Below are 27928 nucleotides of genomic sequence, written 5' to 3'. Positions count from 1 at the left end.
ATTATATCAGTGAGATACAGATCTTTTAGTATGAAAAACTCAATTCTTATGAATAACAGGCACTTACAAGAAAGGGAAATAAGTTTTTAAAAATTAGTAGGCTTACCTGAACCACCCAGGGACTGTTGGCAAAGGCCATAATATCTCTTTCCTCCCAGAAAAAAGCAGAATCTGATCTTTTTATCATTTCAAACTTACTAAGAAGCTTCATAGCATAAACCTTCTGTGATGCCTTATGACGAACCTGTTGATTTTTTAGAACACAAGAATTAATACCTTGATTTTATGAAAAAAAGGTGAACAGATTCATACTATAATACTCATCTTAAAGACTTTAGTTACAAAACAAAACGATCCTTCACTAACTAATAAAAAATAAAAGCATACAAAAAAGGAGAAAATTCCCAACAGCCTAAATATTTTATGAAAGATATACCTTTAAATGCCAGATTCAATATGTAACTATTTCATTTCATTTAAATAAAACTGAGTTCCTGAAGCTTCATTCCCTCATGTTAATTAAGCTAACCAACTGTAAGAATAAGGTGTTGCTCAATGAGAAACTTACAGAAACATGTATTGAGAAACATGTATCCCTCACAATTTGAACATAAGAACCTAATAAATTTAGACATCAAGAGTTATTTGTAATTTTGTAAAGTTATCCTTATTTTTTTCTAGGTATCCTATTTAAAAGGCTATTTTTTAAGGGGAAAACTACCAATAATATGGTTATATGATCAATTCTTATCCTTTTCATTAGACTGTTAATTTCACAAGGGCAAGGACAGCATCTACTTTTACTGTTTTAATCACAGACTATAACATAGCAAACTCTGCCACAGAGCCAATAAATATTTTAAAGAATGATTATAATAATTAACATCTATTGAATAATTAATAATAAACAATAATTATTCACATGTATACTTGGATATCTAACGGGATGTCCAAAACGGAACTCCAAATTTTCACCCCCAATTTATTCCTCATAGAGTCTTCTCTATTTCAGTAAATGGCATCTTCATTCTTCTAAATACTCTGGCTAAAACACTGGCTCCTCTTTTTCTCATACAGCTCATAAAACTCACCAGCAAATCACAACAGTCCTACCTTCAAATAGTTTTAGACTCCAACCATTTCTAACTACCTCCACTGATGCCACCTTGGTCTGACCTTTTTCACAGGCATACTGTGTTTTACTGCACTTTGATTTATTGCACTCTGTAGATATTACAATTTTTACAAATTGAAGGTTTATGGCAACCCTGAGTTGAGTAAGTCTACTGATGCCATTTTCCAACAGCATTTGCTCACTTCATGTCTCTGTATCACATTTTGGTAATTCTCCCAATATTTCAGACTTTTTCAATGTTATTACACTTGTTATGGAGATCTGTGACCAGTAATTGTTTTGAGGTGCAACAAATGATGCTTATATAAGACAATGAATTTAATCAATAAATGGCTGTGTTGTGACTGCTCCATTGGTCAGTTGCTCACAGTCTCTTCCCCTTACCTTGGGCCTCCTCTTCTCTGAGACACAATATGGAAATTGGGCCTATTAATAACCCCACAAAGGTCTGTAAGTATTCTAGTGAAAGGAAGGGCTGTATATCTTTCATTTTAAAGCAAAAGCTAGAAATAATTAAGCTCAGTGAAAAAGGCATACTGAAAGCCAAGACTGGATGAAAGCTTAGGCCTCTAGTGCCAGTTAGCTAAGTAGTGAATGCAAAAAAAAAAAATTCTTGAAAGAAATTAAAAGCGCTACTCTAGCGAACACATAAATGATAAGAAAGCAAAAAAACTTTGTTCCTGACATGGAGAAAATTTTGGTGTCTGAAGAGAAGATCAAACCAACCATAACATTTTCATAAGCTAAACCCTAATCCAGAGCAAGTCTCTAAATCTCTTCAATGCTATGAAGGCTGAAGGAAGTAAGGAAGGTGCAGAAGGGAAGACTGAAGCCAGCAGAGGTTGGCTCCCCATGAACTTTCTCCAAAACATCAAAGAGCAAAGTGAAGCAGCAAGTGCTGATGTAGGAGCTGAAACAAGTCACCCAAAAGATCTAAATGAAATAACTAATAAAGGTGGCTACTCTCAACAACAGATCTTCAACACAGATGAAACAAGCATATATTGGAAGAAAATGCCATCTAGGACTTTCACAGTTAGAAAAGTAAATACCTGGCTTCAAAGCTTCAAAATACAGGCTGACTCTCATATTAGGAACTAATAAAGCCAATTCTTTTTCACCATTCTGAAAATCCCATAGCCCGTAAGAATTATGCTAAATCTACTATCTGTTCTCTATAAATGGAACAACAAAGCCTAGAAAGATGACAGCGCATCTCTTGACAACATGGCTGAGTATTTGAAGCCCATTAAGGTCTCAATAATTTGAGACCTGTGCTCAGAAAAAGAGATTCCTTTCCAATTATTACTGCTCATTGACCAAGCACCTAGTCATGCAAGACCTCTACTAAAGATGTAGAATGCTGTTAATGTTGTTTTCATGCCTACTAACCCAATATTCATTCTGCAGCCCAAGCATTAAAGAATCATCCTGACTTTCAAGTCTCATTATTATATTCTATAAGGCTATAGCTTCCATAAAGTGATTTCTCTAACGGATCTTGGGCAAATTCAACTAAAAATATTCTGGGAAGGATTCACCTTTCCAGATGTCATGAAGAACATCTGTGATTTATGGAAAGAGAGCCCAAGTTCTTCCAAACATTAACAAGAGTTTAGAAGTTGCTTCCAGCTCTCATGGATAACTTTGAGGGGTTCAATACTAGAGTGAAGGAAAGAACTGAAGATATGGTGGAAATAGCCTCACTGTTCTCTATCCTAGAACTCAATTTATTTTCTTCCTAGAGGATGACATAACTTCTCCCCCCACCCCCACCCCCCCGCCTTTGTACAGCCACACTGATGGCATATGGAAGTTCCCGGACCAGGCGTCAAATCACAGCTGCAGCTGAAGCATATGCCACACAGCCACACCCACATTGGATCTGAGCTGCATCTGTGACCTACGCCACAGCTTATGGCAATGCCAGATCCTTGACCGGCTGAGCGAGGCCAGGGATGGAACCTGCATCCTCATAGACAACATCATGTCCTTAATCTGCTGAGCCACAAGAGGAACTCCCCCGTTTTTTAATGTTGTTTCCTTGTATTAGCTGAGTCCCTGTATTAGATGGTAAGCTCAGTAAAGGTAGGGATTATCTAAAGAGTAAATACTAAAGAGTAAATACAAGAGCAACTGCCATGGGGTTGATAACAGAACAGAGACACCAGATGTTAAACAGCACAGCAGGGATAATTGATTTCCAGCCAAAAGGACTAGAGAAACCTTAATAATTTCCTAGTTATCCAAGTGAGACATCTTAGGAGAAAAAAACATGTTCTAAAGCAAGTCCTACTCTAGCACTACCTAACCAAACCTATTAACACCAAACCCTAAAAGACCAAAAGGGGAGTAGAGTTTATAGGCACAAGAGTTCCTGACGTGGCTCAGTGATAACGAACCTGACTAGATCCATGAGGACGCAGGTTTGATCCTTGTCCCTGCTCAGTGGGTTAAGGATCCAGCATTGCCGTGAGCTGTGATGTAGGCCACAGACAAGGCTCGGAACCCGCGTTGCTGTGACTGGGGCTTAGGCCAGTGGCTCTATCTCTGACTTGACTCCTACCCTGGAACCTCCATATGCCACAGGTGTAGCCCTAAGAAGACCAAAAAAAAAAAAAAAAAAAAAAAAAAAAAAGAACCAATTGCAAATTCTTTAACTGAAAAATAACTAAAATGGAAAATTCTTTGGAAGGGCTTAACAGAGGAGATATAGGACATTCAATGAACTGGAATACAAATCAATCTGAAGAATAAAGAGAAAAATGAGTAAAATTAAGACAAAGAAAGATATACCATGCAAACAGCAAGTATAAAATAGCTGACAGAACAGTATTAACAAGAGACAAAGTAGATTTCAAGGCAAAGAGAAAAAGGGGATAATTCAGATAAAAAGAGTCTACAGGAGTGCCCATCGTGGCGCAGTGGTTAACGAATCCGACTAGGAACCATGAGGTTGCGGGTTCGGTCCCTGCCCTTGCTCAGTGGGTTAACGATCTGGCGTTGCCGTGAGCTGTGGTGTAGGTTGCAGACGCGGCTCGGATCCCGCGTTGCTGTGGCTCTGGCGTAGGCCGGTGGCTACAGCTCCGATTCAACCCCTAGCCTGGGAACCTCCATATGCTGCAGGAGCGGCCCAAGAAACAGCAACAACAACAATAACAACAACAAAAAAAAAGACCAAAAAAAAAAAAAAAAAAAGAGTCTACGTCATCAGGAAGGCATAAAAATTCTAAATACGGGAGTTCCCGTCGTGGCGTAGTGGTTAACGAATCCGACTAGGAACCATGAGGTTGCGGGTTCGGTCCCTGCCCTTGCTCAGTGGGTTAATGATCCGGCGTTGCCGTGAGCTGTGGTGTAGGATGCAGATGCGGCTCGGATCCCACGTTGCTGTGGCTCTGGTGTAGGCCGGTGGCTACAGCTCCAACTGGACCCCTAGCCTGGGAAGCTCCACATGTCGTGGGAGTGGCCCAAAAAATAGCAAAAAGACAAAAAAAAAAAAATTCTAAATACGTTTGCATCAAATAAATAAGCTTAAAAATTCACAGAGCAAAAACTGACATGACTAGAGTTCTCATCGTGGCTCAGAGGGTTAAGAATCTGACACAGTCTCCATGAGGATGTGGATTTGATCCCTGGCCTCTCTCAGTGGGTGAAGGATCGGGCATTGCCTCAAGCTGTGGCACAGGTCACAGATGCGCCTTGGATTCAGCGTTGCTGTGGCTGTGGTGTAGGCCGGCAGCTACAGCTCTGATTCGACCCCCCACCAGGAACTTCCTTATACCACAGATGTAGTGGTAAAAGGGAAAAAAAACCCAAAAAAACCTGACACAACTAAAGAAATAAATAGGGAAATCTGTAATTTCAGCTGTAACTTTCTCAGTACTTAATATAACAAACAAAATGTATATATAAGGAGTTCCCGTTGTGGCTCGGTGGTTAACAAGCCTGACTAGTATCCATGAGGATGCAGGTTTGATCCCTGGTCTTGCTCAGTAGGTTAAGGATCTGGCATTGCTATGAGCTGTGGTATGGGTGGAAGATGCAGCTCGGATCTCACACTGCTGTGGCTGTGCTGAAGGCTGGCAGCTACAGCTCTGATTCGATCCTTAGCATGGGAACCTCCACATGCCACAGGCATGGTGCTAAAAAGACAAAAATATGCACATATATATTTTGAATATATATTTTTTAAAATATATATTTATCTACTTAAATTCATATATATTCAAAATATATAAATTTATTATATAAACATTTTATACATTATAAATATATAAACTATAAATTTATAAATATATAAATGTACACTTAAATTTATTTAAAATTATTTAAAATTTATATATTTAAAAATATATAAATATATATTTTATATATAAATATATATAAAGAAAATTCAGCCAAGATGAAAACTGCCTAACCAAATTATAATTACGAAGGTTACTATATCAATAGGTTATATCACTTATTTTTTAAATATTTTGAAATTTAAAGTATTTTGATATATTGTAACTTTACATGAAAAGAGGCCCAAGTAAGTTATGGTAAGAGTCACAGATTAGATCCATCTTCTATACTAAATTACTCAACTAGAATAACAATTCCTTTGATTTGTATGGTGTGCTATCATTTATAGAATGCTGAAAATAAATGCATGGGAAAGCAACATGAAAACATCGGGGCATGTGGTGCAACAAGGGAATGAAGAACCTAGTCTTAAAAGTAGAAATCTCTTCCACAGCAGAGAGACCAGATTTTTCCTTAGCAAATTATCTCCAAGCAAATGCTCATTCCAGCAATGCTATTAAATGTCTTTTTAAAAAGTTTAAAATGTTATTAAAAAGAGATAGCTATGATACTTGCTTTCTCCATGTATGCCACTCTTCATTCACTTATTCTAAGGCCAAATCAGACTCTGAAAAACTTATGTTTTTCAAATGAGCCAGCTTGGGGGCTGAGGGATGCACTGAGGGTTTTGGGATGGAAATGCTATAAAATTTGGTTGTGATGACTGTTGTACAACTATAAATGTAATAAAATTCATTGAATAATTTAAAAATATTTTTTAAATAAAGTAAAAAAAAACCGAAAACAAAAAAGATTTTTACGTTTCCTAATTAATTAGAAAAAGCAATCATAAGCCAATCAATTTATACCACCATATTATTTATGCTTGATTCAGACCATAAGAGTGTTAAGAATTCTGCTGTAAAGAATAGCTATGAACAGACACTAAAACATATTTTTCAGCTGATAGGAAATAGTTAAAGATTTATTTAACTATTAATCTTCAGTATATGAATTTACCAAACAGAAACAAACCTAGAAGGAAGGGCCATTCAAATAAAAACATAGACATAAAATTCTTTTTTGAACATGAGAAAAATGCTTATTGACTTTATTTCTGGTGCTTCTTTACGCAAAACTGCTTCCCTCTTTGTGCTTTCAAAACGCTTACAATAATCTAATAACATAATTAGTTGTATACATGTCTGCTTCCTAAGCTCCTTTAAGAACAGAATAGAAACTTTCATTTGCGAGGCTGCCTAGTGGTTGACACAACGCTAAATTATCCAATTCAACAATTCAGCAAAATTATATCTATATGAGATCTGTAAACTTTTAATAAATAAAGACAATTTTGGTTAGATGCTCTAGTTAATGAGGCCTGAATTTCACTTAAACTTCTGTGACAGGACCCTTTACAGGCTCATGACAAACACAAGAGTCGGGAACCACCAGCTTGTGGTCTTTGATTTGGTCTACGGAACAAACACTAAGAGGCAATAGTCCCCTTGGTTTTCTAGCTCCTTCTTTATTCAATATGGATAGATAAACAGATACAGTAGCTATTCATTATCACACTGCACAGAATACTACTTAAAAGCATGGACGTAGCTGTCAATAAACCGGGGCCAAAGTCCTAGCTATTTATGAACTATGTGGTCAATTCACTTAACCTTTTTAAATTTCAGTAACTTTATCTACTTCCGGATCTCATAAAATTGCTGCAGAGATAATGAATATAAATACTTAGCACATAGGACACACTCAATGAAAATGACAGCTAACTCTACCATAGACAACTCAGTTCACTCTATTATGTTTTGTTTTGTTTTTTTTTTGCCTTTTTGCTATTTCTTGGGCCGCTCCCACGGCATATGGAGGTTCCCAGGCTAGGGGTCCAACTGGAGCTGTAGCCACCGGCCTACGCCAGAGCCACAGCAACGCAGGATCCGAGCTGCGTCTGCAACCTACACCACAGCTCACGGCAACGCCAGATTGTTAACCCGCTCAGCAAGGGCAGGGACCGAACCCGCAACCTCATGGTTCCTAGTCGGATTCATTAACCACTGCGCCACGACGGGAACTCCAGTTCGCTCTATTATGAAGCTTTACATCCATCTCCTCTATGTCACTAGTCTAGGATTACCTAAAGGACAAAAATGCTGCTTCTATCCAGTATTTCCATTTGTTAGAGAAAAGAACGTATCTTGTTTCTAATTTTAAAAGTGAATGAGTGCAAAAATGGTATCTAATTGATCATGAGTATGAAAAAAAAAGACCAAAACAAAAAGAGGGGCTCAAAAAGAGTTAACAGTTTTATCTCAACTGATGGAATTCTCTGCAATTTTTATTTTCTAATATTTGTTTGTGTTTTCTACAGCTAATATATACTTTGAAGAAAAAAAAAAAACTTTTTAGGTAGATGAAACATTCCTAAGTGTAGTTAAGACATGCTTAGAAAATCCTAAAATGTACCTAAATCTCCTAGAACACTTGTAGGCAAAGTCTTTTGAAAATCATTCTAACGAAAATTCTAAGCCTCATTTGAGGCTTTCAACTTTATTTTTGGCTTCAAAAATCATAATAGATTATTTTTATAAAAAGATCCAATGCATCTATTTGACATATCCAGAGCAGTTATTGTGTGCTGCTAAGGTTTCCACTAAAGATGCAAGAATGGCCTCATGCTTTCTGTCTGATCTAGTTGTGGTAGCTAAGATTGAATGAGGAAATAAAGAACTTACAAAAGCATGGAGGGAGGGAGATAAGTTTCACAACTCAGAAATAATCTTATAACCAGCGAGGAGTCTATTTTACTCCAAAAAAAGAAAATACGATACAAAAAAATTTGAGTTTACATGACAAGTGTCAGAAAATCACTGCCTCTACACCCTTTCCTTTTTGTTGGTTACACTTTAAAAGCTTAGTTTAAAGCCAATTAAATTAAAAGCAAGCCAGTGGGAGATTTAAAAAAAAAAAAAGCTTGAGCTTCATCTCATATCTGCCTTGAGTCCTATCACCGAGAGTCTGTGTGCCCTCAGCATTCTGGATTCAGAGGAAGCACCTGAGCCCAAGGACCAGGAAAAATCAGTCAATTCACTTCAATGACAACTTTTTATGTTTCAGGTTCTGTGCTATGCAGGATATAAAGAGACAAGAAAGACAAGAAAAATCCAATCACAGGTATGATCTAGCAGCAGGCACTATACATCACTGGCGAAAGTGACAAATGGCTACATGGTAAGAGTTTCCCCCTTTCTCTGTGCTGCTCTGCAGATATTCCTACTAAACTGTACTTGACTAAAAGAAGATAATCTTCCCAGATATGGGTGAACTATTTTCAGATAAGCAGCAATGAACTGATAGGAATGCCAAAAGTACTGAAAAGACACAGTTCCTGCCCTCAAAAAATTTTTGATATAAAAGGATTCAGGAGTTCTCTTGTCGCTCAGGAGGTTAAGCATCAAATCACTGCAGTGGCTTGAGTTGCTGCTGTGGTACAGGTTTGATCCCTGGCCTGGGAACTTCCACTTGGCACAGGCAAGGCCAAAAACATAAATAAATAAAAAATAAAAGGATTCAAAGAAGTATACATATAAACTTCAGAACAAGGCATAATATGAGAAATTAAATAATCATAATTAAAAGATACAGGCAAGAGAGGACATACTTAGAGGGTAGGAGGAAGGCAAAAGGAATCAGAAAAGGAATCTCTTTGAAAATGAGCTCAGAGAAAGAGAACAAAGCATTTTTGGAGGAACACCAGGTAAACAAGAGCATGCTTTGAAATAAGATAGCCTGCCCAGAATGAACAGCATGATGGAAAATAAGGGTTAAAAAGATTAATTGGTGATGTCTTAAAAGAGGGCCTATAGGCCAGGATGAAGACTTCATGTTTCATTTAGGCAAGGGAGCCCTAAGATGCAAAGGAGAAATATAATGAATATATTTAAGAAGATCGATTTGGCAACAGTTTGTATTAGATAGATCTTTACTTCCCATACTGCATATATCTCGTTACAGAAAAATGGGGAAATAAAGAAAACAGAATGAAACAAAATAAGTATGTTAGTAAAGTCCCATAGTTGATTCTATTATAACCATACCAGGGTAAGAATGGTATGTGAAAATACAAGGATATGAAGTATGGAGAAAACAGTCTGCCAAATAATAATGTGGTCCAGTGAGCTCAGACAGCACGAATTTGCATAAGACTTAACAAGCCTTGGTATTGTCTCCATCAGCACTTCCCAATCCCAAATCAAGAGAACAACAGTGAAACTGTTATCAGAAGTAGAAAGCAGAGCAAGACACAAAAAATGTCTATTTGATTCGGCATTGCCCTGAGCTGTGGTGTAGGTTGCAGACGCGGCTTAGATCCTGCAGTGCTGTGGCTGTGGCGAAGGCCGGCAGCTACAGCTCCAATTAGACCTCTAGCCTGGGAACCTCCATATGCGACAGGTATGGCCCTAAAAAGACAACCAAAAAAAAATCTATTAGAAGTTTATCATTAGGAGTTCCCGTCGTGGCGCAGTGGTTAACGAATCTGACTAGGAACCATGAGGTTGCGGGTTCGGTCCCTGCCCTTGCTCAGTGGGTTAATGATCCGGCGTTGCCGTGAGCTGTGGTGTAGGTGGCAGACGCGGCTCGGATCCCGCGTTGCTGTGGCTCTGGCGTAGGCTGGTGGCTACGTTCCGATTAGACCCCTAGCCTGGGAACCTCCATATGCCGCAGGAGCGGCCCAAGAAATAGCAACAACAACAGACAAAAGACAAAAAAAAAAAAAAAAAAAAAAAAAAAAAAGAAGTTTATCATTATTACCTTAACTATAAAAATGTTTCTTGGAGTTCCCATCGTGGCGCAGTGGTTAAAGAATCCGACTAGGAACCATGAGGTTGCAGGTTCGGTCCCTGCCCTTGCTCAGTGGGTTAACGATCTGGCGTTGCCGTGAGCTGTGGTGTAGGTTGCAGACGCGGCTCGGATCCCGCGTTGCTGTGGCTCTGGTGTAGGCCGGTGGCTACAGCTCCGATTCAACCCCTAGCCTGGGAACCTCCATATGCCGCGGGAGCGGCCCAAGAAATAGCAAAAAGACCAAAAAAAAAGAAAAAAAAATCATAAAAAAATAAAATAAAAATGTTTCTTTAAGCCACTATGCAAAATTGGTATATGAATCACTGAAAGGAGTTTAACAGCTTCTCCAGAAGCTCCAATTCCAGCCTACAATGTATTACCTATAGGTGTCAGGTACTAGTCTGGGTATTTTCCATATGTTAGCTCATTTAACACTCACAGCAACCTATGAATAATCAACTATTATTATCTTCATTTTACAAATGAGGGCACTGAGTCACAAAGAGGTTAGGTAGTTAAGAAGCCTAGCTCCAGAGGACATACTCTTAATTAATATACTCTACCAAATCATATTATGTTCCATAAAAGTGAGATGTGATAAAGTATCTCAAGAATAGAATCCATTATCACAACTTTGTAAATCAACTATATTCTAATAAAGCTTAAAAAACAAAAAATAGAATCCAAAAAAATAATGATATTAAATACAATCATCCACTGCTGTAGACCTTTCATGATATAAAACATAAATTAAAGGTACATGTCTTCTACAGATAGGAAAAAAAAGACAAAAGACAACAAGTTGAACAAATTTTGCCCTCCTGAAATTACAGAACTTTTCACTCCACAAGAAATGTCTTGTCACATTAGGAAACCTATACCCAAATAAATTAAATGAGCTGTCACTTTCCTGACTCTTGACATTTTCATACGTGTTCCCTCTGCATTTTGACGCCCACTCTATCCCCACTTCTTCATGTAGCCAACTCCTTTAACTTACCTCAAATGTCACTTTCTCACAGTAAGAATTTTCCTAACTCCCCCATCTGAATTAGTCACATCATCCTCTCCATTATTCTCTCTGATAGCATCCAGATCTGTTCCTTCATAGTGTTCATTACAATCTGAAAAAATTTACTCCACAAATTTTTCATCTCCTCCACAAAACTACCACTTTCAGCAAGATAGAGGCTATGTTATTGTGTCTTTAAAGGCTAGCACAGCTCCTGGAACATAACAGATCCTGATTAAATATTTCATTGACAAATATGGATAAATGTACCATTTTAAGCCTGACAATTAATTGCTAAATTTTACTTGAACATTTCAATATTCCAGCAACTATTTCAAATGTTTTATATACACTGTCACATTTAATTCTCCCAGGAATCCCATGAGGTATAAATACTATGGTTATCTACATTAACAGGTAAGACACTGAGGTACGGAAAGATTAAGTAACTTGTCTCAAGTCACAGCTAGTCAGTGAAAGAGCCAGAATTCAACTCTAAGTCGCCTGACTCTAGCTCTTATACTACGGTGCAGCCGCTGTGGCATAGCAGAGTTACTTTTACAATGAGAATTTTCTTTGTGAAAACTGACTGGTAGGTCCTCTGTAATCATTTTTCCCCCCTTTCTTTCTTTTTGGCTGCTCCACAGCACATGGAGTTCCTGGGCCAGGGATCAGATTCGAGCTGCAGTTGCGACCTACTCCACAGCTGCGGCAACACAGGATCCTTTAAATCCACTGTGCCAGGCCAGGGATCGAACCTAAGGCTGCAGAGATGCCGCCAATCCCACAGTGCCACAGCGGGAGCTCCTATAATGATGTATTTTTAGCTAGACCAGAAAAAGCCTTTCACAAAGAAAGACACATTTGTACTGTAAAACTTTCTTCAAATGACTAGAAAAACATAACACTGTGCCAAATATGAGACATCCCCTACATATTTGCCTGATTTATCTACCACACACAAATCAACTTTAAAAGGCTATGGGAGAAACACTTGGACTTCTCCTTTTCAATCACATCCTTCTTAAGAGTCCCTGCCTGCGGTAACAGAAGCAAGAACTAAAGCCAAAACAAACATGTACAAGCAGGTCATCAGATTAAAAGAATGTTAAAATATTTTTCATTTTTAAAATCAGATGACTTTGTTTCTGCATTTTTTTGTTTTCTTCTTCTTTTCAGGGCCATACCTGTGATATATGGAAATTCCCAGGCCAGGGGTTGAATCGGAGCTGCAGCTGCAGGCCTGCACCACAGCCACAGCAACAATGATTATGAGCCACATTGGCAAACTATACCACAACTCATGGCAATGCCAGATCCTTAACCCACTGAGTGAGGCCAGGGATTGAACCTGTATCCTCACGGATACTAGTCAGGTTAAGCTGAGACGGAATGGGAACCACCTGTTTCTGCATGTTTGTGGCCAAAATGAAATACGGGATGGAAAGTTAACAACAAAATAAAAGCCTTTTGGAGTTCCCGTTGTGGCTCAGTGGTTAACGAATCCCACTAGGAACCATGAGTTTGCGGGTTTGAAATACGTGTAGTATGATTCTACATATAATAGTAAATAACAGTTAACACTCAGAGAATACTATAACCAGGCTTACTTTGTTAATTCACTTAGTTTCCTATAAAGGCCACCCATGACATGGGTGTTATCTGTATTTTACAGGTTGGAACTCAGAGAGATGAAGAAACCTGCTTGAAGTCATCACAATCTTTGAGTTAGACCATGGCAGAGCTAGGATTCAACTACTTTATAATCTATCTTATAGAAACTTTCATACCAACTATCATGTAATCTAATCTCCTAACCTAATCTCCCTCCCCACTTAGAGCATTGTACTAGCTGAAGCGACAAAATACAAAATATAAAACAAAACCAAAACCTCATTACTTTCCAAGGCAGCCCATTCCTCAAATCTACTCCCAATTAATGTCTCCATTCCTTCAACCATACCTCAGATGGCATTATTTCAAGTTTCTGAGCATCCATACCTTGAGTATTCTCCATCAATGTGCCTTTTAAAACAGGGTATCTAGAATGAATTAAATATTCCAGGCACAGCCCAATCATCTCAAATTAGAGGAAACCTATCCCTATTATCTTAGAAATTTATTAAAGCAGTCCAAACTTTCTTTACTCTGCTGGCTAGCCATATCACCAATGACTCTTGCCTGGTTTACTTTCAAGGAAATTTGTTCTTTAATTCATAATGACTGTCAAGCAATCTATTCCTTGATTTCTTCACACCTGAGTAAAAGTCATTATTCTGGTTAAATTTCACTTCTTCTATTGGACTAGTGACTCCCTAACTGACGATTTCTGAGGTTTGGCGCTTCTTTTTTGTGTGTGTGGCTGTACCCATGGCACGTGGAAGTTCCAGGCCAGGGGCTAAATCCATGCAACAGTAGCAGCTCAAGCTGCTTCAGTAACAACGCTGGATCCTTAACCCACTGTGCTACAAGGAACTCCCTAGTTCACCTAAAATCATCCTCATACTTCAGTTTTAACTTATTTGCAAAATTATTCAATATGCTACCATTGCATCTATACAAGTCATTAATAAAATGTTTAAGTAGGAGAGGAAAAAACCCTAAAACCATCCCTGGGGAATCTCTGTCTAAGGACTCATCCATGCTTTCATGAGCCTCCTGAGAATACAGCTACTAAAAGCTCGCTACCCAAATGCTAATTTGTTGACACTTCTCCATATCATCCTCAAGTATATCAATCTTTCTCAAATACCTTTTAGCTATATATTACACCTATTGCACTATTTTGATCCACAAGTCCAATAAACCTAGCAAAGATAGAGGAATGAAAGAGAAGATGACATAGGTTAGTCTGTCATGACTTGTTCCTAGAGAAACCCATGCTAGCACATAGTCACTTTTTCTCAGTGTTCAACCAAGAAGAATAGAGAACTGTTAAGTTAAAAACAGAATTTGACTCCACAGTTTAACTATTAGGACAAAAGAACCACATACACACACACACACACACACACAAAAACCAAAAAAGAGAAACAGGTTTCATATTCATATTTGGAGGTTTCATATTCATATAATAGCACAACTAAAATACTTTAAATATCTGCATTTATAAATATTTCCAGTACTACCATTTTGGCCTGTAAAAGTAAATTTTATATTTACTTTCAGTTATTAAAACACCTTTGCTGGGTTTCTCATATGTCTAAATAAACTGCAGTTAATCAGGCAGAAGATGATAGCAATCTGAACATACTAAAGAAAAACACAGTAGTTCTGGTGGAATATTAACTGCGAGGCAGATCATGTATGAAGCCAAGTTGGCCTTATTCTAAATCTCAGTGTTTCAGAGCTAGAACAGACCTGGTGTTTAGTGCACAAGTGCCTCCTTTTACAGATAAAGACACCAAGGCTCTCAAAGATGGAATGACCTGACCAAGTTCATGAAGCTAATTTTCTGACATGGCTGGACACTGAAATCAGATCTACTCAAGGGCCATTGATAGTGTTTCACAATACCATGTCACCAAAAGAAAAAGTAAAAAGAGAACAAATTTTTTCTTACCAACTGCACTTCACCAAAAGCACCTCTTCCAATAACTTTTACAACATCATAGTCTTCTGCCTTCATCTGTAGACCTCTGATCTTTTTTACAATTTTCTCATCTTCAAAAAAAGATCACCATATTGTAATATCAATCATCACATTTAAAAACAACATTTTAAAATCATCACCTTGTTTGTAAACAAATTTTTATTTTAAGGAACTGGGCCTAGTTTTCAGCTAAATCTTGTCAGTTCTTAAATGCTGCTGTTTAAAAATCTAAAATATATATCAACTTCACATCAAAAGACACAAACCCTACAGTTTAACACATAAAAACAAATACTGCTGACCACCAAAAAGTAGCAGTTATACTACTGTTTACGACTCTGTTGCTTGGCAAGTCAGATGAGAGCTGAAAGTGCGAGGACCCAAGCAATCCCAGAGTACACTCTTTTTTTTTTTCTGTCTTTTCTAGGGCCATTTCCCACGGCATGTGGAGGTTCCCAGGCTAGGGGTCCAATTGGAGCCGTAGCCTCCAGCCTACACCAGAGCCACAGCAACGCGGGATCCGAGCTGCATCTGCAACCTACACCACAGCTCATGGCAACACCGGATCCCCAACCCACTGAGCAAGGCCAGGGATCGAACCTGCAACCTCATGGCTCCTAGTTGGATTCATTAACCACTGCGCCAGAGTACACTCTTGAATCATGGCAGAAAACAGCTATGAAATTACTTGCAAGGCTCATATTCATGATGAATTTTGGCAGTCTATCTATTTGAAAAATAGTAATCATATATTGTAGATTTGGTAACTATTGGTAAGATTTTTTAATTAGGAAAATAGGCCAGTCTCTGACAATTCCAAATTAAAGAGCTTACTATATTCACATAAAGTATATATTAATTATTTTGAGAATTTCTTTTCTTTTGAGCTGCTCCAAAGGTTTTATTTATTTTTTTAAGACATGATTGTACTTTTCTTTTTTTAAATGATTTTTATTTTTTGCATTGTAGCTGGTTTACAGTGTTCTGTCAATTTTCTACAGTACAGCAAGGTGACCCAGTTATACATACATGTATACATTCTTAATTATTTTGAGAATTTCTTATTCTTAGAATCCAACTTCATTTACAAATTCACTGCAACATCAATACTAGCAAATATTAAAAGTTCTACATTTGGAGTTCCCGTCATGGCACAGCAGAAACAAATCCGACTAGGAATCATGAGGTTGCGGGTTCAATCCCTGGCCTCACTCAGTGGGTTAAGGATCCAGCGTTGCCATGAGCTGCGGTATAGGCCGCAAATGCAGCTCGGATCTGGCATTGCTGTGGCTCTGGCACAGGCTGGCAGCTGTAGATTCGATTAGACCCCGAGCCTGGAAATCTCCATATGCCGCAGGCACAGCCCTAAAAAGCAAAAAAAAAAAAAAAAAAAAAGTCCTACATTAATGGCAGTAATTGTCATTGCATTATCTTTAACCAGGCTGAAATGTCTACATTTATACAAATATAAGAGCTCATTAAGTCTTCCGGATAATATAAAGCTAAATCCTAGAGTTGTTAATATTAATTTAAAACTTCTCTTGAAATTGCCATAAATGACCTGTCCTGAAATTGCTGGTCTTAATTCATACAAAATCTTAAACTTCACCTTACTTACTTTACATACTTTAATTGGTTTTGCAGTTTTGCTCTGAAAATAATGAATATTAGTATTTCAATAAATCAAATGGCAAATTAGAAACTACGTAATTTTAATGTTATGTTTGTTGACTGTAATAATATTAATTAAACATAAATATCTAAAGTAGAGTTATGTGATCAAATATGAAGTTTACACATACTTACATCTATTTAAGAAATTGTCTATATTCTTGTTTTTCCTCAAAGCAGGAAAATCCAAATCGAGGACCAAGGAATTTAAGCCATCCTGTTTAACAAAACATAAAAAGAGAAAAAAGAAAGATGTTAAATTTTCAAGCATTTGAGATAATGTCTTTAAATTTTATCATGTTCTTCTCACTAAATAAACATCAATCCATTTTGATGTGAAGTTGCCCACATAAAGTTTTTTTTTTTGCTTTTTAGGGCCGCACCCACGGCATATGGAAATTCCCAGGGCTCTCGGCAACGCCAGATCCCCCAACCCACTGAGCAAGGCTAAGGATCAAACTGGCACCCTCACAGATACTAGTCGGATTCGTTTCTGCTGCACTGCACGGAAACCCCATGATGTAGTTTTAATCAACAGAAAAATGTCTTTTAAAAATATGTATGTATCCTTGGAGTTCCCTGGTGGCCTAGCAGTGAAGGATTTGGGGCTGCTGAGTTTGATCCCTGGCCCAGGAACTTCTGCATGCCATGGGCACAGCCAAAAAAAAAAAAAAAAAAAAAAAAAAGCTTCCACTATTATTCTTGCTAGTTTGATAAGACTTTCTCTCTTCAAATGTCTAATAAAATTTCACCAAGCTTTTGCCTTTAAGAAACACATCCAGACTAAGGAGCTTCTCATTCATTCGACAAGCATTAATTTTTGTGTCAAGTGCATACAAAGAACAGAAAATCTAAAAATAAGCAAGACACTAACTATCCTTACCCTCAGGAAACTCAGGCTTAAAACTAAATTTCCCCAAAAACCATGAAAACAGGATCATTCACTGGTCAAGTTTCTATTTTCTTGACTCACTTTCCTATATTTTCCAGACTTTCTACAACAAGCATTCATTAAACTTAAAATCAAACTGGGGAAAAGTACATACATATATAACTTGGTGAGGGTGGAAAAAAAAATACTAAGAAACAAAGTCTCAAAGTACTCAACAAATATTGTTGTGAAGGAAACTGTATTTCTAAAACACTACCACATATATAGTATCTCATCCCAAGTAATGCTGAGAAGGGTAAAAGGAAACTCTCTCATTTTAAAACTAAACTAACTTCAGAGAAACAGTGAGGTCCTACTGTACAGCACAGGGAACTATATGCAGTCTCTCGGGAGAGACCATGATAGAAGACAACATAAGAAAGGGACTGTATATATATACATTTATATATATATAAAATGTATGACTGGGTCACTTTGCAGTTCAACAGAAACCAGCACAACACTGTAAATCAATTATACTTTAATTTTAAAAAATCGTTTAAGATTTTCCATCAGGGCTCAGCGGAAACGAATCTGACTAGCATCCATGAGGATGCGGGTTCAATTTCTGGCCTAACTCAGTGGGTTAAGGATCCGGAGTTACTGTGAGCTCTGGTGCAGGTCGCACACATGGTTCAGATCTGGTGTTAATGTGGCTGTGGCATAGGCCGGCAGCTATAGCTCCAATTCAACCCCTAGCCTGGGAACCTCCATAAGCTGCAGGTGTGTCCCTAAAAAGACAAAAAAAAAAACCCTTTTTTAAAACCATATTACCTGAAAAATATAGTTAATTTAGAAATAAATATCAAAAGAGTAAAACTTTTAAAAATAAAAAATAAAACTAAAAGGAATGGCGATATATAAAAACTGATTCACTGTGCTATCCACCTGAAACTAATAAAACATTGTTAAGTCAACTATATTCCAATAAAAATTTTAAAAATAAACAACTAAACAACAGACTAAAGTTTAGAGAGTGTCTTTGGCATGCCCAAAGTCTTACTACTAGCAAATAATGTGACAAAGTACTAACTAAATCTTAGAGGTCCAATATACTTAATTCATCTCCCTGGTCTTAACAACCAGTAGAAGCTTCAAAGGGTAAAGAAGGAAGCTGGAGGAAAGCAGAAAACAAAAACAACAATAAAGAGAACTTTTGATAAGGGGAGAAAGAAAATGTGAGGAAAGTTACATGCAAAACTTAGAACGGTAACTTGAGTTTTTAATTTACTAATTCTAGAAGAACTGCACATATTATGTTTATTTACCATTCAGTTATATTTCATCTTTTTAATTTCTATTCTTAAAAAAATTAAATACTTTATGAAAATATTATTTAATAACAGAATGGGGGAGAGGTGTTAAGAGTAAACTGTAAATATTTCTAATCACAATTAAAACTATATATCCACTGATATCATTAATGAAGACACATTAAAACAATATTGATTCTCAAGTGAAAGGGGGAAAAATACATTAAAAAAAATACATAACTTCCAGTCAGGTTGAATCTGTTAAATTCACATTTTGAGGACCTCACTCCCACCTCCAACTCACAAATCCCCTCTCCAGGACAGCTGGATTGTTCTTCACAATAGCATGCTAAGCTATTTCTAACTACCAAAATATCAATATCTTTATTGGTACAATTTTGATATTTTAATAAGTTTAAAATACAAAATCTGAATTATGTATTTTTAGATATATCCAGATTTATATATATTCCATATTAAAACTTCAAATCAAAAAAATGTGCATTCATTTGGAAAGCCCTCTTCTGTAGTACCTCCATTAACCTCCACAAGAAGAAAAAATTTAAATTGACAAGGCCAAAGCTTCTATTAACAAGAATAAATATTCTCCTCTACCTCAAAGACTTTCCAAAAAAATGGAACATGAACACTTCATATTGAAATGATAAATCTCCATCTACACATAATGAAGACAAAAGAAATCTTTCTTCAAAACAAAACCACAGCCTGACATCAGGAAGAGGACTGAATCCTTGCTTATCCAATGGCATCTCCGAAAATTATCACAGAGAACTAGAGTTACATAAAGATTAAATAAACAGGAAAAAAAGTCTGTAAATAGTTTATAAATATTTTCCCATAATACCCCCACTAACATAGTCAGAGAGCTTTTTCAGCAGTTGGAACAATTGAGCAGTTGCTCAACTCAATGATACTACTACTTTTTAAACCATTTTTTAAAGATCAAATACTATTTCATTTGTGCACTGTCTTGTATTTATTTCTGAATAACACTAATACTTTAAATTCGATAATAATTTACATTAGAAGATAATGCTGAGGATAATACATATGTAAATATTTACATTTATACTTGACGTCCTATGTTTATAAATTTTATATTTGAAACTTTCTATAGTATCACCTTTTAAGAAAACAAATGCTGAATTTTGGAGTTCCCATCATGGCACAGCGGAAACAAATCCGACTAGGAACCATGAGGTTGCAGGTTCGATCCCTGGCTTCGATCAATGGGTTAAGGATCCGGCATTGCTGTGAGCTGCGGTGTAGGTCGCAGACGCAGCACAGATCCCATGTTGCTGTGGCTCTGGCGTAGGCCAGCTGCTACAGCTCCAACTGGACCCTTAGCCTGGGAACCTCCACACGCCATGGGTGCGGCCCTAAAACGACAAAAAAAGACAAAAAAAAAAAAAAAAAAAAAGCTGACTTTTTAAGATACTGTATTTTCAGTATATGAAATTGATACTGAGATCCAGTTGTTGGATTAGCTCAAGACTTGATTGAAAGCCTATGCCTATGTCATTAAGCAGTTTCATTTAAACTTTAGATGGTAAGATTTTTTTTTTCAAATGTCTGTGATTTCAACTGTTTTTTTTTTCTTAGAAAGTGATACTAAAACTGAGATAAGGAAACATTTAAAAGAATAAAACTTGTATTAAAGGAAAGCTTACAACCAAAAACTTTAAAGCAATGAAGAAAATTAACACTATTTGTCCCTTCTGCTCCCCACTTTCAAATGCACAGAAATGACAGGAGAACACTTAAAAGTCATAGCCCCACTGAAAGGAAAGAAAAGGAAAAAAACACCAACACTGAAAAGGAAAAAAACAAAACTACCACCAATTATTCAACAAGAAGCAAGAAAAATGCCAAGCGATGAGAAGGAGCTAAAGTCAAAAGATGCACTGGATTTCAGAGCAGAAGGCAGCAGACCAACAACTGAGAATGAGAAGAACCTAAATGTAGTAATGGACCAAAACCAGACTGATTACTGGGAAAACAGTAGCTAGAATGAAAATCTCGGCTCCTAAAAAAAACATACACACACAAAAAACTTACTGCCCAAGCTTTATATGAAACTACATAGGCCAGACACAGCTTTAAAATAAATCTTGAGCTAATAAGCCCCAAGAGTTTGCCCAGTACCAGAGTTCGCACATCTCTGATATTATTAGCTGAAAATATGTGAATCAGCCCAATACTGGAACTGGGTTGTATGTAAAAAGTTAGCATCAAAAGAAGGCAGAGAAAGGTTACATATCCTATTGTCTTTCTGAATAAACAGGTACAAGCCAATACCCAGTTTTTCCCATTTTACAATTATTACGGTAGAAAAAAATAGATTATATTGGCCTATTTTCCTAACTTTTCCAAAATTTCATACCTTAGTTGCCAAGAAGGAATGAAGCATTGGACTTGAATTTACTTTCACTATATAAACTGCTTCTAAATAACAGTTTTTTAAATCTCCAAATAAAATGCAATCACCAAAAGGAGGGGGCGCCTTCACCAACCTGAAAGTCTAAAGTGATAAGCAAAATGATGAAGACATTCTTCTAGGAATTTCGATTGTTAAATGCAGCACAAATTACCTTCTAGCTAAAAATTTCAAACAGTTATGAGTTACCAGTATATGGGTGGTATTAAAGCCCTAAAACTGGGTAAGATCACTAATGCAAAGAGTGAAAACAAACAAAAAAGGATTCTGAGATACACAAATATTGAGACTGTGGAGTACAGGAGACTGAAAAGCAAAAATAAAGAAGGAATAAAATCAAGACTGCTGCTTAGAAACCAGGTAGAATCTAGCAAAGATGGAGGGCATGATCCACAAAGTCGAGTAAATCAAGACTGAGATGTGAGCAGCTGGGAGGTCATCAGTGACTTTTATGAAAGCTCTTTAGATTATAAATTTGTTATTTCCAAGTTACTGTTCACCACTTTCTTGGTACTTCTATTCTCTAATTGCTGTACTTTTAAAAAACAAAATAAAAACCTCTTTCAAGATGGTACTGTGAGAAAGTTCCCACTGACTCAGCAGTAAGGAGCCTAACTAGTATCCATGAGGTTGTGGGTTCAATCCCTGGCCTCACTCGGTGGGTTAGGGATCCAGCACTGCCATGAGCTGCAGTTTAGGCCAGCAGTCCCTAGACTGGGAACTTCCATATGCCACCCCTGCAGTCCTAAAAAGCAAAAAAAAAAGAAAAGAAAGAAAAAGAAATGGTACCATGAATTCACATGCATAGACCCTAAATAATGCCTAGCATTCAACCTGACCAATAGTTACATGATACTTGATATTAAACTATTTATATTTTATCTACCTAAAACTATAACTAAATTATACAGATCAATATGGTATTTATTAATAATAGGAACTTTTCTTGACTACTTTGTGCCATGTGCTGTGCAAGGCACTGTACATGGAATCATTTTAATCCTCCCAATAATGTGTAATCTAGATACAATCATTATACTCACATTTAGCAGGCAAAGAAACTGACCTTTAGAGAGGTTAGAAAACTTGCCCCAGCCCATATAAGTGACAGAATTATAATTTTACAATGTTTATACTTTATTACTGAACTTAAGAGTTAATAAAATTATTTCTTTAAAAGAATACTGAGCAATATTCAAGTTTTAAAGTTAAGACAACAAATAGGAAACATATTTCTGTGTATCTGCTGTACAGATAAGTGACCAGGAAATGTTATTCAAATGAATTTGTAATACATTTCCTTATTCTGTTATTATAACTACAAATATAAGGATAAAAACAGTAGGGCCAAACAAATCCATCATTAGCAAATAAAATACAAATTTGATTTACTTATTTTTAGGGCCGCACCCTTGGCATATGGAAGTTCCCAGGCTAGGGGTCAAATTGGAGCTGTAGCTGCCGGCCTACACCACAGCACACATGGCAACGCTGGATCCTTAATCCACTGATAGAGGTGAGGGATCGAACCTACATCCTCATGGATACTAGTCAGGTTCGTTACTGCTGAGCCACAAGGGGAACTCTGTAAAATACCAATTTTAAAGCCACCCTATATGCACACAGAAAAACTTCTGAATCTTAAATATACTTCATATTATTTTTTTTTGTCTTTTGAGGGCCACTATTTTTACAGTACTTTCTATTTCACCTAGAAAAATCTAAGTAATGTTAATTAATCTACTATCTTTAGTCTACATCAATTGAATAAAGTACTTAATGCTTACTTTACAATATAGCTTTTTAAGTACATCAGTCTAAGACCTTTCAGCCAAATTAATGCCAAGCTAAATGTATCCTGTCACCTCACCAAAAAAGAATATTTGAAGTAAAAGAGTTATCTAAGAAAATAAGGAATAAAAAATATGGGGTGAAAATGTCTTGCACATATTTTGTGTCACATAAATTCACTGTAAGCTTGAGGAGCCATTTTGGCCAGCACAAGAACAGTTTCCTTGTTTGCTTGTATAAATCTTTAGCTGCCTATAACCAACCATAGTAAAAACAGCTCTTAAAGTGCCCTATAAAACAAGACAGGTGGTATATTACTGAAGTAATAGGTGTCTAATAGAGTAAGATTCATATTCAGAACACTTAGAGGGATATTATAACAGAAACTTACTTTTACTTAAAGTCTGAACTCTGAATTGTGGGGACAGGGAACCTCCTTTGAACAAAGAATACAGCTCCCACTGGTCTTAAGCTTTCTAATTAAGTCTCTGCATTTGAACAGGCACCTGATTCCTAGTGCCTTCATTTGTAAAATGGAGATAACAGTCTATAAAATTATTCTGGTGAGCTGTTCTCGCTTATAAAATTGACTATTTAAATAATAGGGCAAGGAGTGGAGCAGGGTAAGGCCCTTTCCCGGAGACCACATGTATTTTGACTTTTTCTTTTGCCTCAGGCTCCAAAATGGCTCAGGAATGTCAAGACATTACTCTTTTCCCCTCTTGCCTCACAGACTAATACGGCTCAGCACAGCACTCTTCCAGATCCCCCTTCATTTTATTCTAGTTTATTTTTACAGCCACAGCTGTGGCATATGGAAGTTCCCAAGCCAGGAACTGAATCCAAGCAGAGCTGTGACAACACCTGGATCCTTTAACCCACTGCTCTGGGCAAGGATTGAACCCACACCTCCACAGCTACCCGAGCCGCTGCAGTCAGATTTTTAACCCATGTTCCACAGCAGGAACTCCAAAATTTTTGACTTTTATTTTTGTTCATAATAGGTTTTTGCATTTTTAAGTATGGTGATGAAATATTATTTATCTCGACTATAGCGATTTTTTTGGCACTCCCTCCTCTCAAGTTTAGTGCCCAAGGTAAGTGTCTCCTGGCCCCACCTGTGCCCCAGTTCTTCTCCTAAGAGACTGACTGAAATCTCTACAATTAAACAATCATTAACTATGGCATAGCTTAATGTTAAGGAAGGGAGTTCCTGTCATGAACCCAACTAGGATCCATGAGGATGCGGGTTCGATCCCCGGCCTCAATCAGTGGATTAAGGATCTGGCATTGCTGTGAGCTGTGGTATGTGTCGCAGATGTGGCTCGGATCCCATGTTGCTGTGGCTGTGGTGTAGGCCGGTAGCTGCAGCTCTGATTTGACCACTAGCCTGGGAACCTCCACATGCCTCAGGTGCAGCCCTAAAAAGCCAAAAAAAACAAAACAAAACAAAAATAAAACAAATGTGAAAGGAATCACCAATTGATACAAAGTTTTAGAAGGAGAATTAAGTGAAAAGTAGAAGAGAACTAAGGTAATATTACTGGTACAATGATAAAAAAAAAGCAGCTGTCACTTACAGAGTGCTTGGATATTAGACACTACACCAAACTCTCCACATAACATCACTTCATTTAATTCACTTGATTTTTTTTTTCTTTTTTTTTTCTTTTTAGGGCTGCAGCTGCAGCATATGGAAGTTGCCAAGGTAGGGTCTGAATCGGAGCTAAAGCTGCCGGCCTGCACAACAGCCACAACACTAGATCTGAGCTCCACCTGCAACCTACACCACAGCTCACAGCAATGCCAGATCCTTAACCCACTGAGGGGGGCCAGGAATAGAACCTACATCCTTGTGGATCCTAGTCGGGTTCGTTTCCACTGAGCCACAACTGGAACTCCGCGTTTGATTTTCCAAGCAGACTATAGAAGTAAGTATTATTACCATTTTCTAATTGAAGGAATTAAGCTTAGAGAACTTAATTTCCCAGATTCCCCTTTATTTTATTTTATTTTATTTTAGAAGTAGTAGGTTTGGGATTGGCCCAATGCTGGTTCAATTAATTATTTGTATTTTTAATATTTTAACTAGATTCTAAATTTTTCCTCTAAAAATATTAAGTCAATGGGAGGATATGAATCAAAGTACTCTTCATAATGTAGCATAATGTTCAGAAATAAATAAATAAAATTAAGTTCAAATTATATCTATATTATTGGACTTTGGTTTATACATTAACAACTATATCTTTTCCTCTAAAAAGTTAGTTTTCCTCCTTAAGGAATAGATAATATTTTACTACTCCCTATAATAGAAAAGAGAAAATCATCAACACCTCTTGATTATAAAACATCAAAATATTAGGACATCACCTGTCTGAATCCTATTCTTAAGATTGGTATTCAACTGAAAAACTACTGGCGGATAAAATTTTGCCATTCTCATACTAGTTGTGGACAGAACATACTGTTAAAGAACAAAATTTTAATTAAGGTCCCCAACAGAAACATATTTGATATATCCCATTTCTTACTAAATGATGTTCAAATATAAACTAGGTAATTAAAAGCAAATATGATTTCCTTAAAATCCTGTTAAAAACCTAGAACAGGAAAGTAATATGAACATCATGAAAAACATGAGTGAGGGGATATCCAAGTAATACTAGGTCAGAAGAAGGAGAGATTCTGGAATACAGGTAAAGTTCTGTTTCTTGCTCTGAGTGCTAATTCTATCAAAAGTGTTTAGACTGTAAAAATTCATCATATATATGTATAATATATATACTTTTTTCTGTGTGTGTATATATACACATCAATAAAAATATTTTGAATGTATTAGCTAACAATGAATTAATTAACAAGATAATGTCACAGGGGCAAATAGACAGTAAAACTTTTTTTTTTTTTTGTCTTTTTCTAGGGCCACACCTGCAGCATATGGAGGTTCCCAGGCTAGGGGTCCAATCAGAACTGCAGCTACTGGTCTACACCGCAGCCACAGCAACGTCAGATCCGAGCAGTGTCTGTGAACTACACCACAGCTCATGGCAATGCCAGATCCTTAACCCACTGAGTGAGGCCAGGGATCAAACCCGCAACCTCGTGGTTCCTAGTCAGATTTGTTAACCACCGAGCCACAACAGGAACTCCAACAGTAAAACATTTTAAAACCGGTATACCATCACTGTTCTCCAGCATTTTCAAATATCTAATACACTGTCAACTTAATCAAAGAGGAAGTATGATTTAAAACTCAAGTCTGCTGAATTTCAAAGAAGGTCTTCCATTATAGAGACTTATCCTTCAAACACTTTTAAGTCTTTATTTGTGCTTGGGATGCTGGGAGAGAAGGGGTCACTGGAGTCATACCATGTTTCTTATAAATCTTAAAACCAACCCAGTAATTGTAAAAGAGAAGTGGACAACTGCACTTGGGGTGAGTATGAGACAGAGTCAAAAGAATTTCAAACACAAAACTATCCTTCTCTATTACTAGACATGTCACTGTTTTATATGTCACTATAGTTTTTACCAATATATTTTAAAACTAAAATGATTTAAATCTTTCATTTTATATCCCACATAAAAAGAATCAATGAAAATACTTCAGTATCACATCATTATACTCACTGACATAATATCCTGTTTTCCAGTCAAATATTAAGATCTAATATTTGAAAATCTAACAATGAACTTCTAATCTAAACAATGAACTTCTTAAGGCACAAGAAAGTACTTTATAAACCAAGTTCACAGGAAAATCAAAGGGCAAAAATGAATACCCACAGAGTTCCCATTGTGACTCAGTGGTATCAAACCTAACTAGGATTCATGAGGATGCAGGTTCAATTCAATCCCTGGCCTCGCTCAGTGGGTTAAGGATCCAGCGTTGCTGTGAGCTGCAGTGTAGGTCACAGGCTTGGCTTGGATTTGGCGTTGCTGTGGCTGTGGTGTAAGCCAGTAGCTGCAGCTCTGATTCGACCCCTAGCCTGAGAACTTCCATTAGCCACGGGTGTGGCCCTCAAAAGACAAAAACCAAAAACAAAACAAATCACATTGGGAAATCCACCTTCATTAAGCACCTACTTTGTGCCAGAATAGAGTAGAATCACTTTCTCATTAAAGTCCCATAAAAACCCCCACTGAAAAAGGAATGTAAGAAATGAATAAGTGTTTTAGGACAGAGCCATTTAGGTACATAACAAAAGCAGAAGTTCGAACCAAAAGCAGTTATTTCTGTACCCACACAACTACAACTAGCAACAGTAAAGGACGTTTCAGCAAAAAAGAAAAACAGTTGAGGGAATTTCTTTTTTCAGTAACATGTCTAAAAATTAGAAAGAATTTTAAAACCTTTTAAATTAAATATCTGTCCCATCTCTCTTTTGTCCACCATAGGTGCACTCCTCTACACATAAAAGAAGTCTTGGAAAGACCATTCTTTGCAGTATATTTTGGCCTGTTTTACATTTTGGTAGTCTATAAATTTATATTTGGCAGAGAAAAGGTCCAATTGTTAGAATGACTTATAAACTAATGGTTTAGGCAAATCTAAAGTTTCAAAGGCTACTTATCAATTATCATTTCATATATAACTCCTCTGCTTACTGCTCAATTTCTGGCAATAAGAGCACTTCAAGTAGGAATAATAATTTCTTGTCAATCAATTTAGAGACACATTAGCATCACTGGTTTAAAGGAAAAGAAAATTACTTAATAACACTGAACATAAAATCATCCTTAATTGGAACTCATAAACAGCCATAATTTTCCTACACTCAAAGGGAGAAGGAAATGAAACAAACACGTATCCGAACTTCATTCTAAAAACCATTTTCTATGGCATAACTCTGTCTGCTTCTACCCTGAGACCCAGTACCATATTTTCGAGTATCCATCAAATAACCAACAGACCTCAGAAATCTCCCACGTTGGGTAAATGTACTC

General features: G+C 36.9%; 1 protein-coding gene across 4 annotated transcripts in view; it reads right to left on the bottom strand.

Moving 5' to 3' along the window:
• The window catches only part of ROCK2 (Rho associated coiled-coil containing protein kinase 2), a 140709-nt gene that overhangs the window by 60264 nt on the left and 52517 nt on the right, over positions 1–27928 (bottom strand). For all 4 annotated transcript variants that reach the window (XR_014839563.1, XR_014839562.1, NM_001444354.1 and 1 more), the window contains 3 exon segments: positions 16681–16762; positions 14845–14945; positions 107–244 (listed from right to left, as the gene is read on the bottom strand). Coding sequence is in view for 2 of the 4 variants with exons in the window: in NM_001444354.1 (NP_001431283.1) it covers positions 107–244; positions 14845–14945; positions 16681–16762 (321 nt within the window). In the remaining 2 variants the exon portion in view is untranslated.

The sequence above is a fragment of the Sus scrofa genome, chromosome 3 (genome assembly GCF_054392235.1).
Source record: "Sus scrofa isolate SSC_HxYL_T2T_F1_AM1 chromosome 3, Sscrofa_HxYL_maternal_Yorkshire_Landrace_v2.0, whole genome shotgun sequence".
Taxonomy (NCBI): domain Eukaryota; kingdom Metazoa; phylum Chordata; class Mammalia; order Artiodactyla; family Suidae; genus Sus; species Sus scrofa.
Note: the sequence above shows the minus strand (reverse complement) of the source record. Positions and strands in the feature narration are given on the sequence as shown.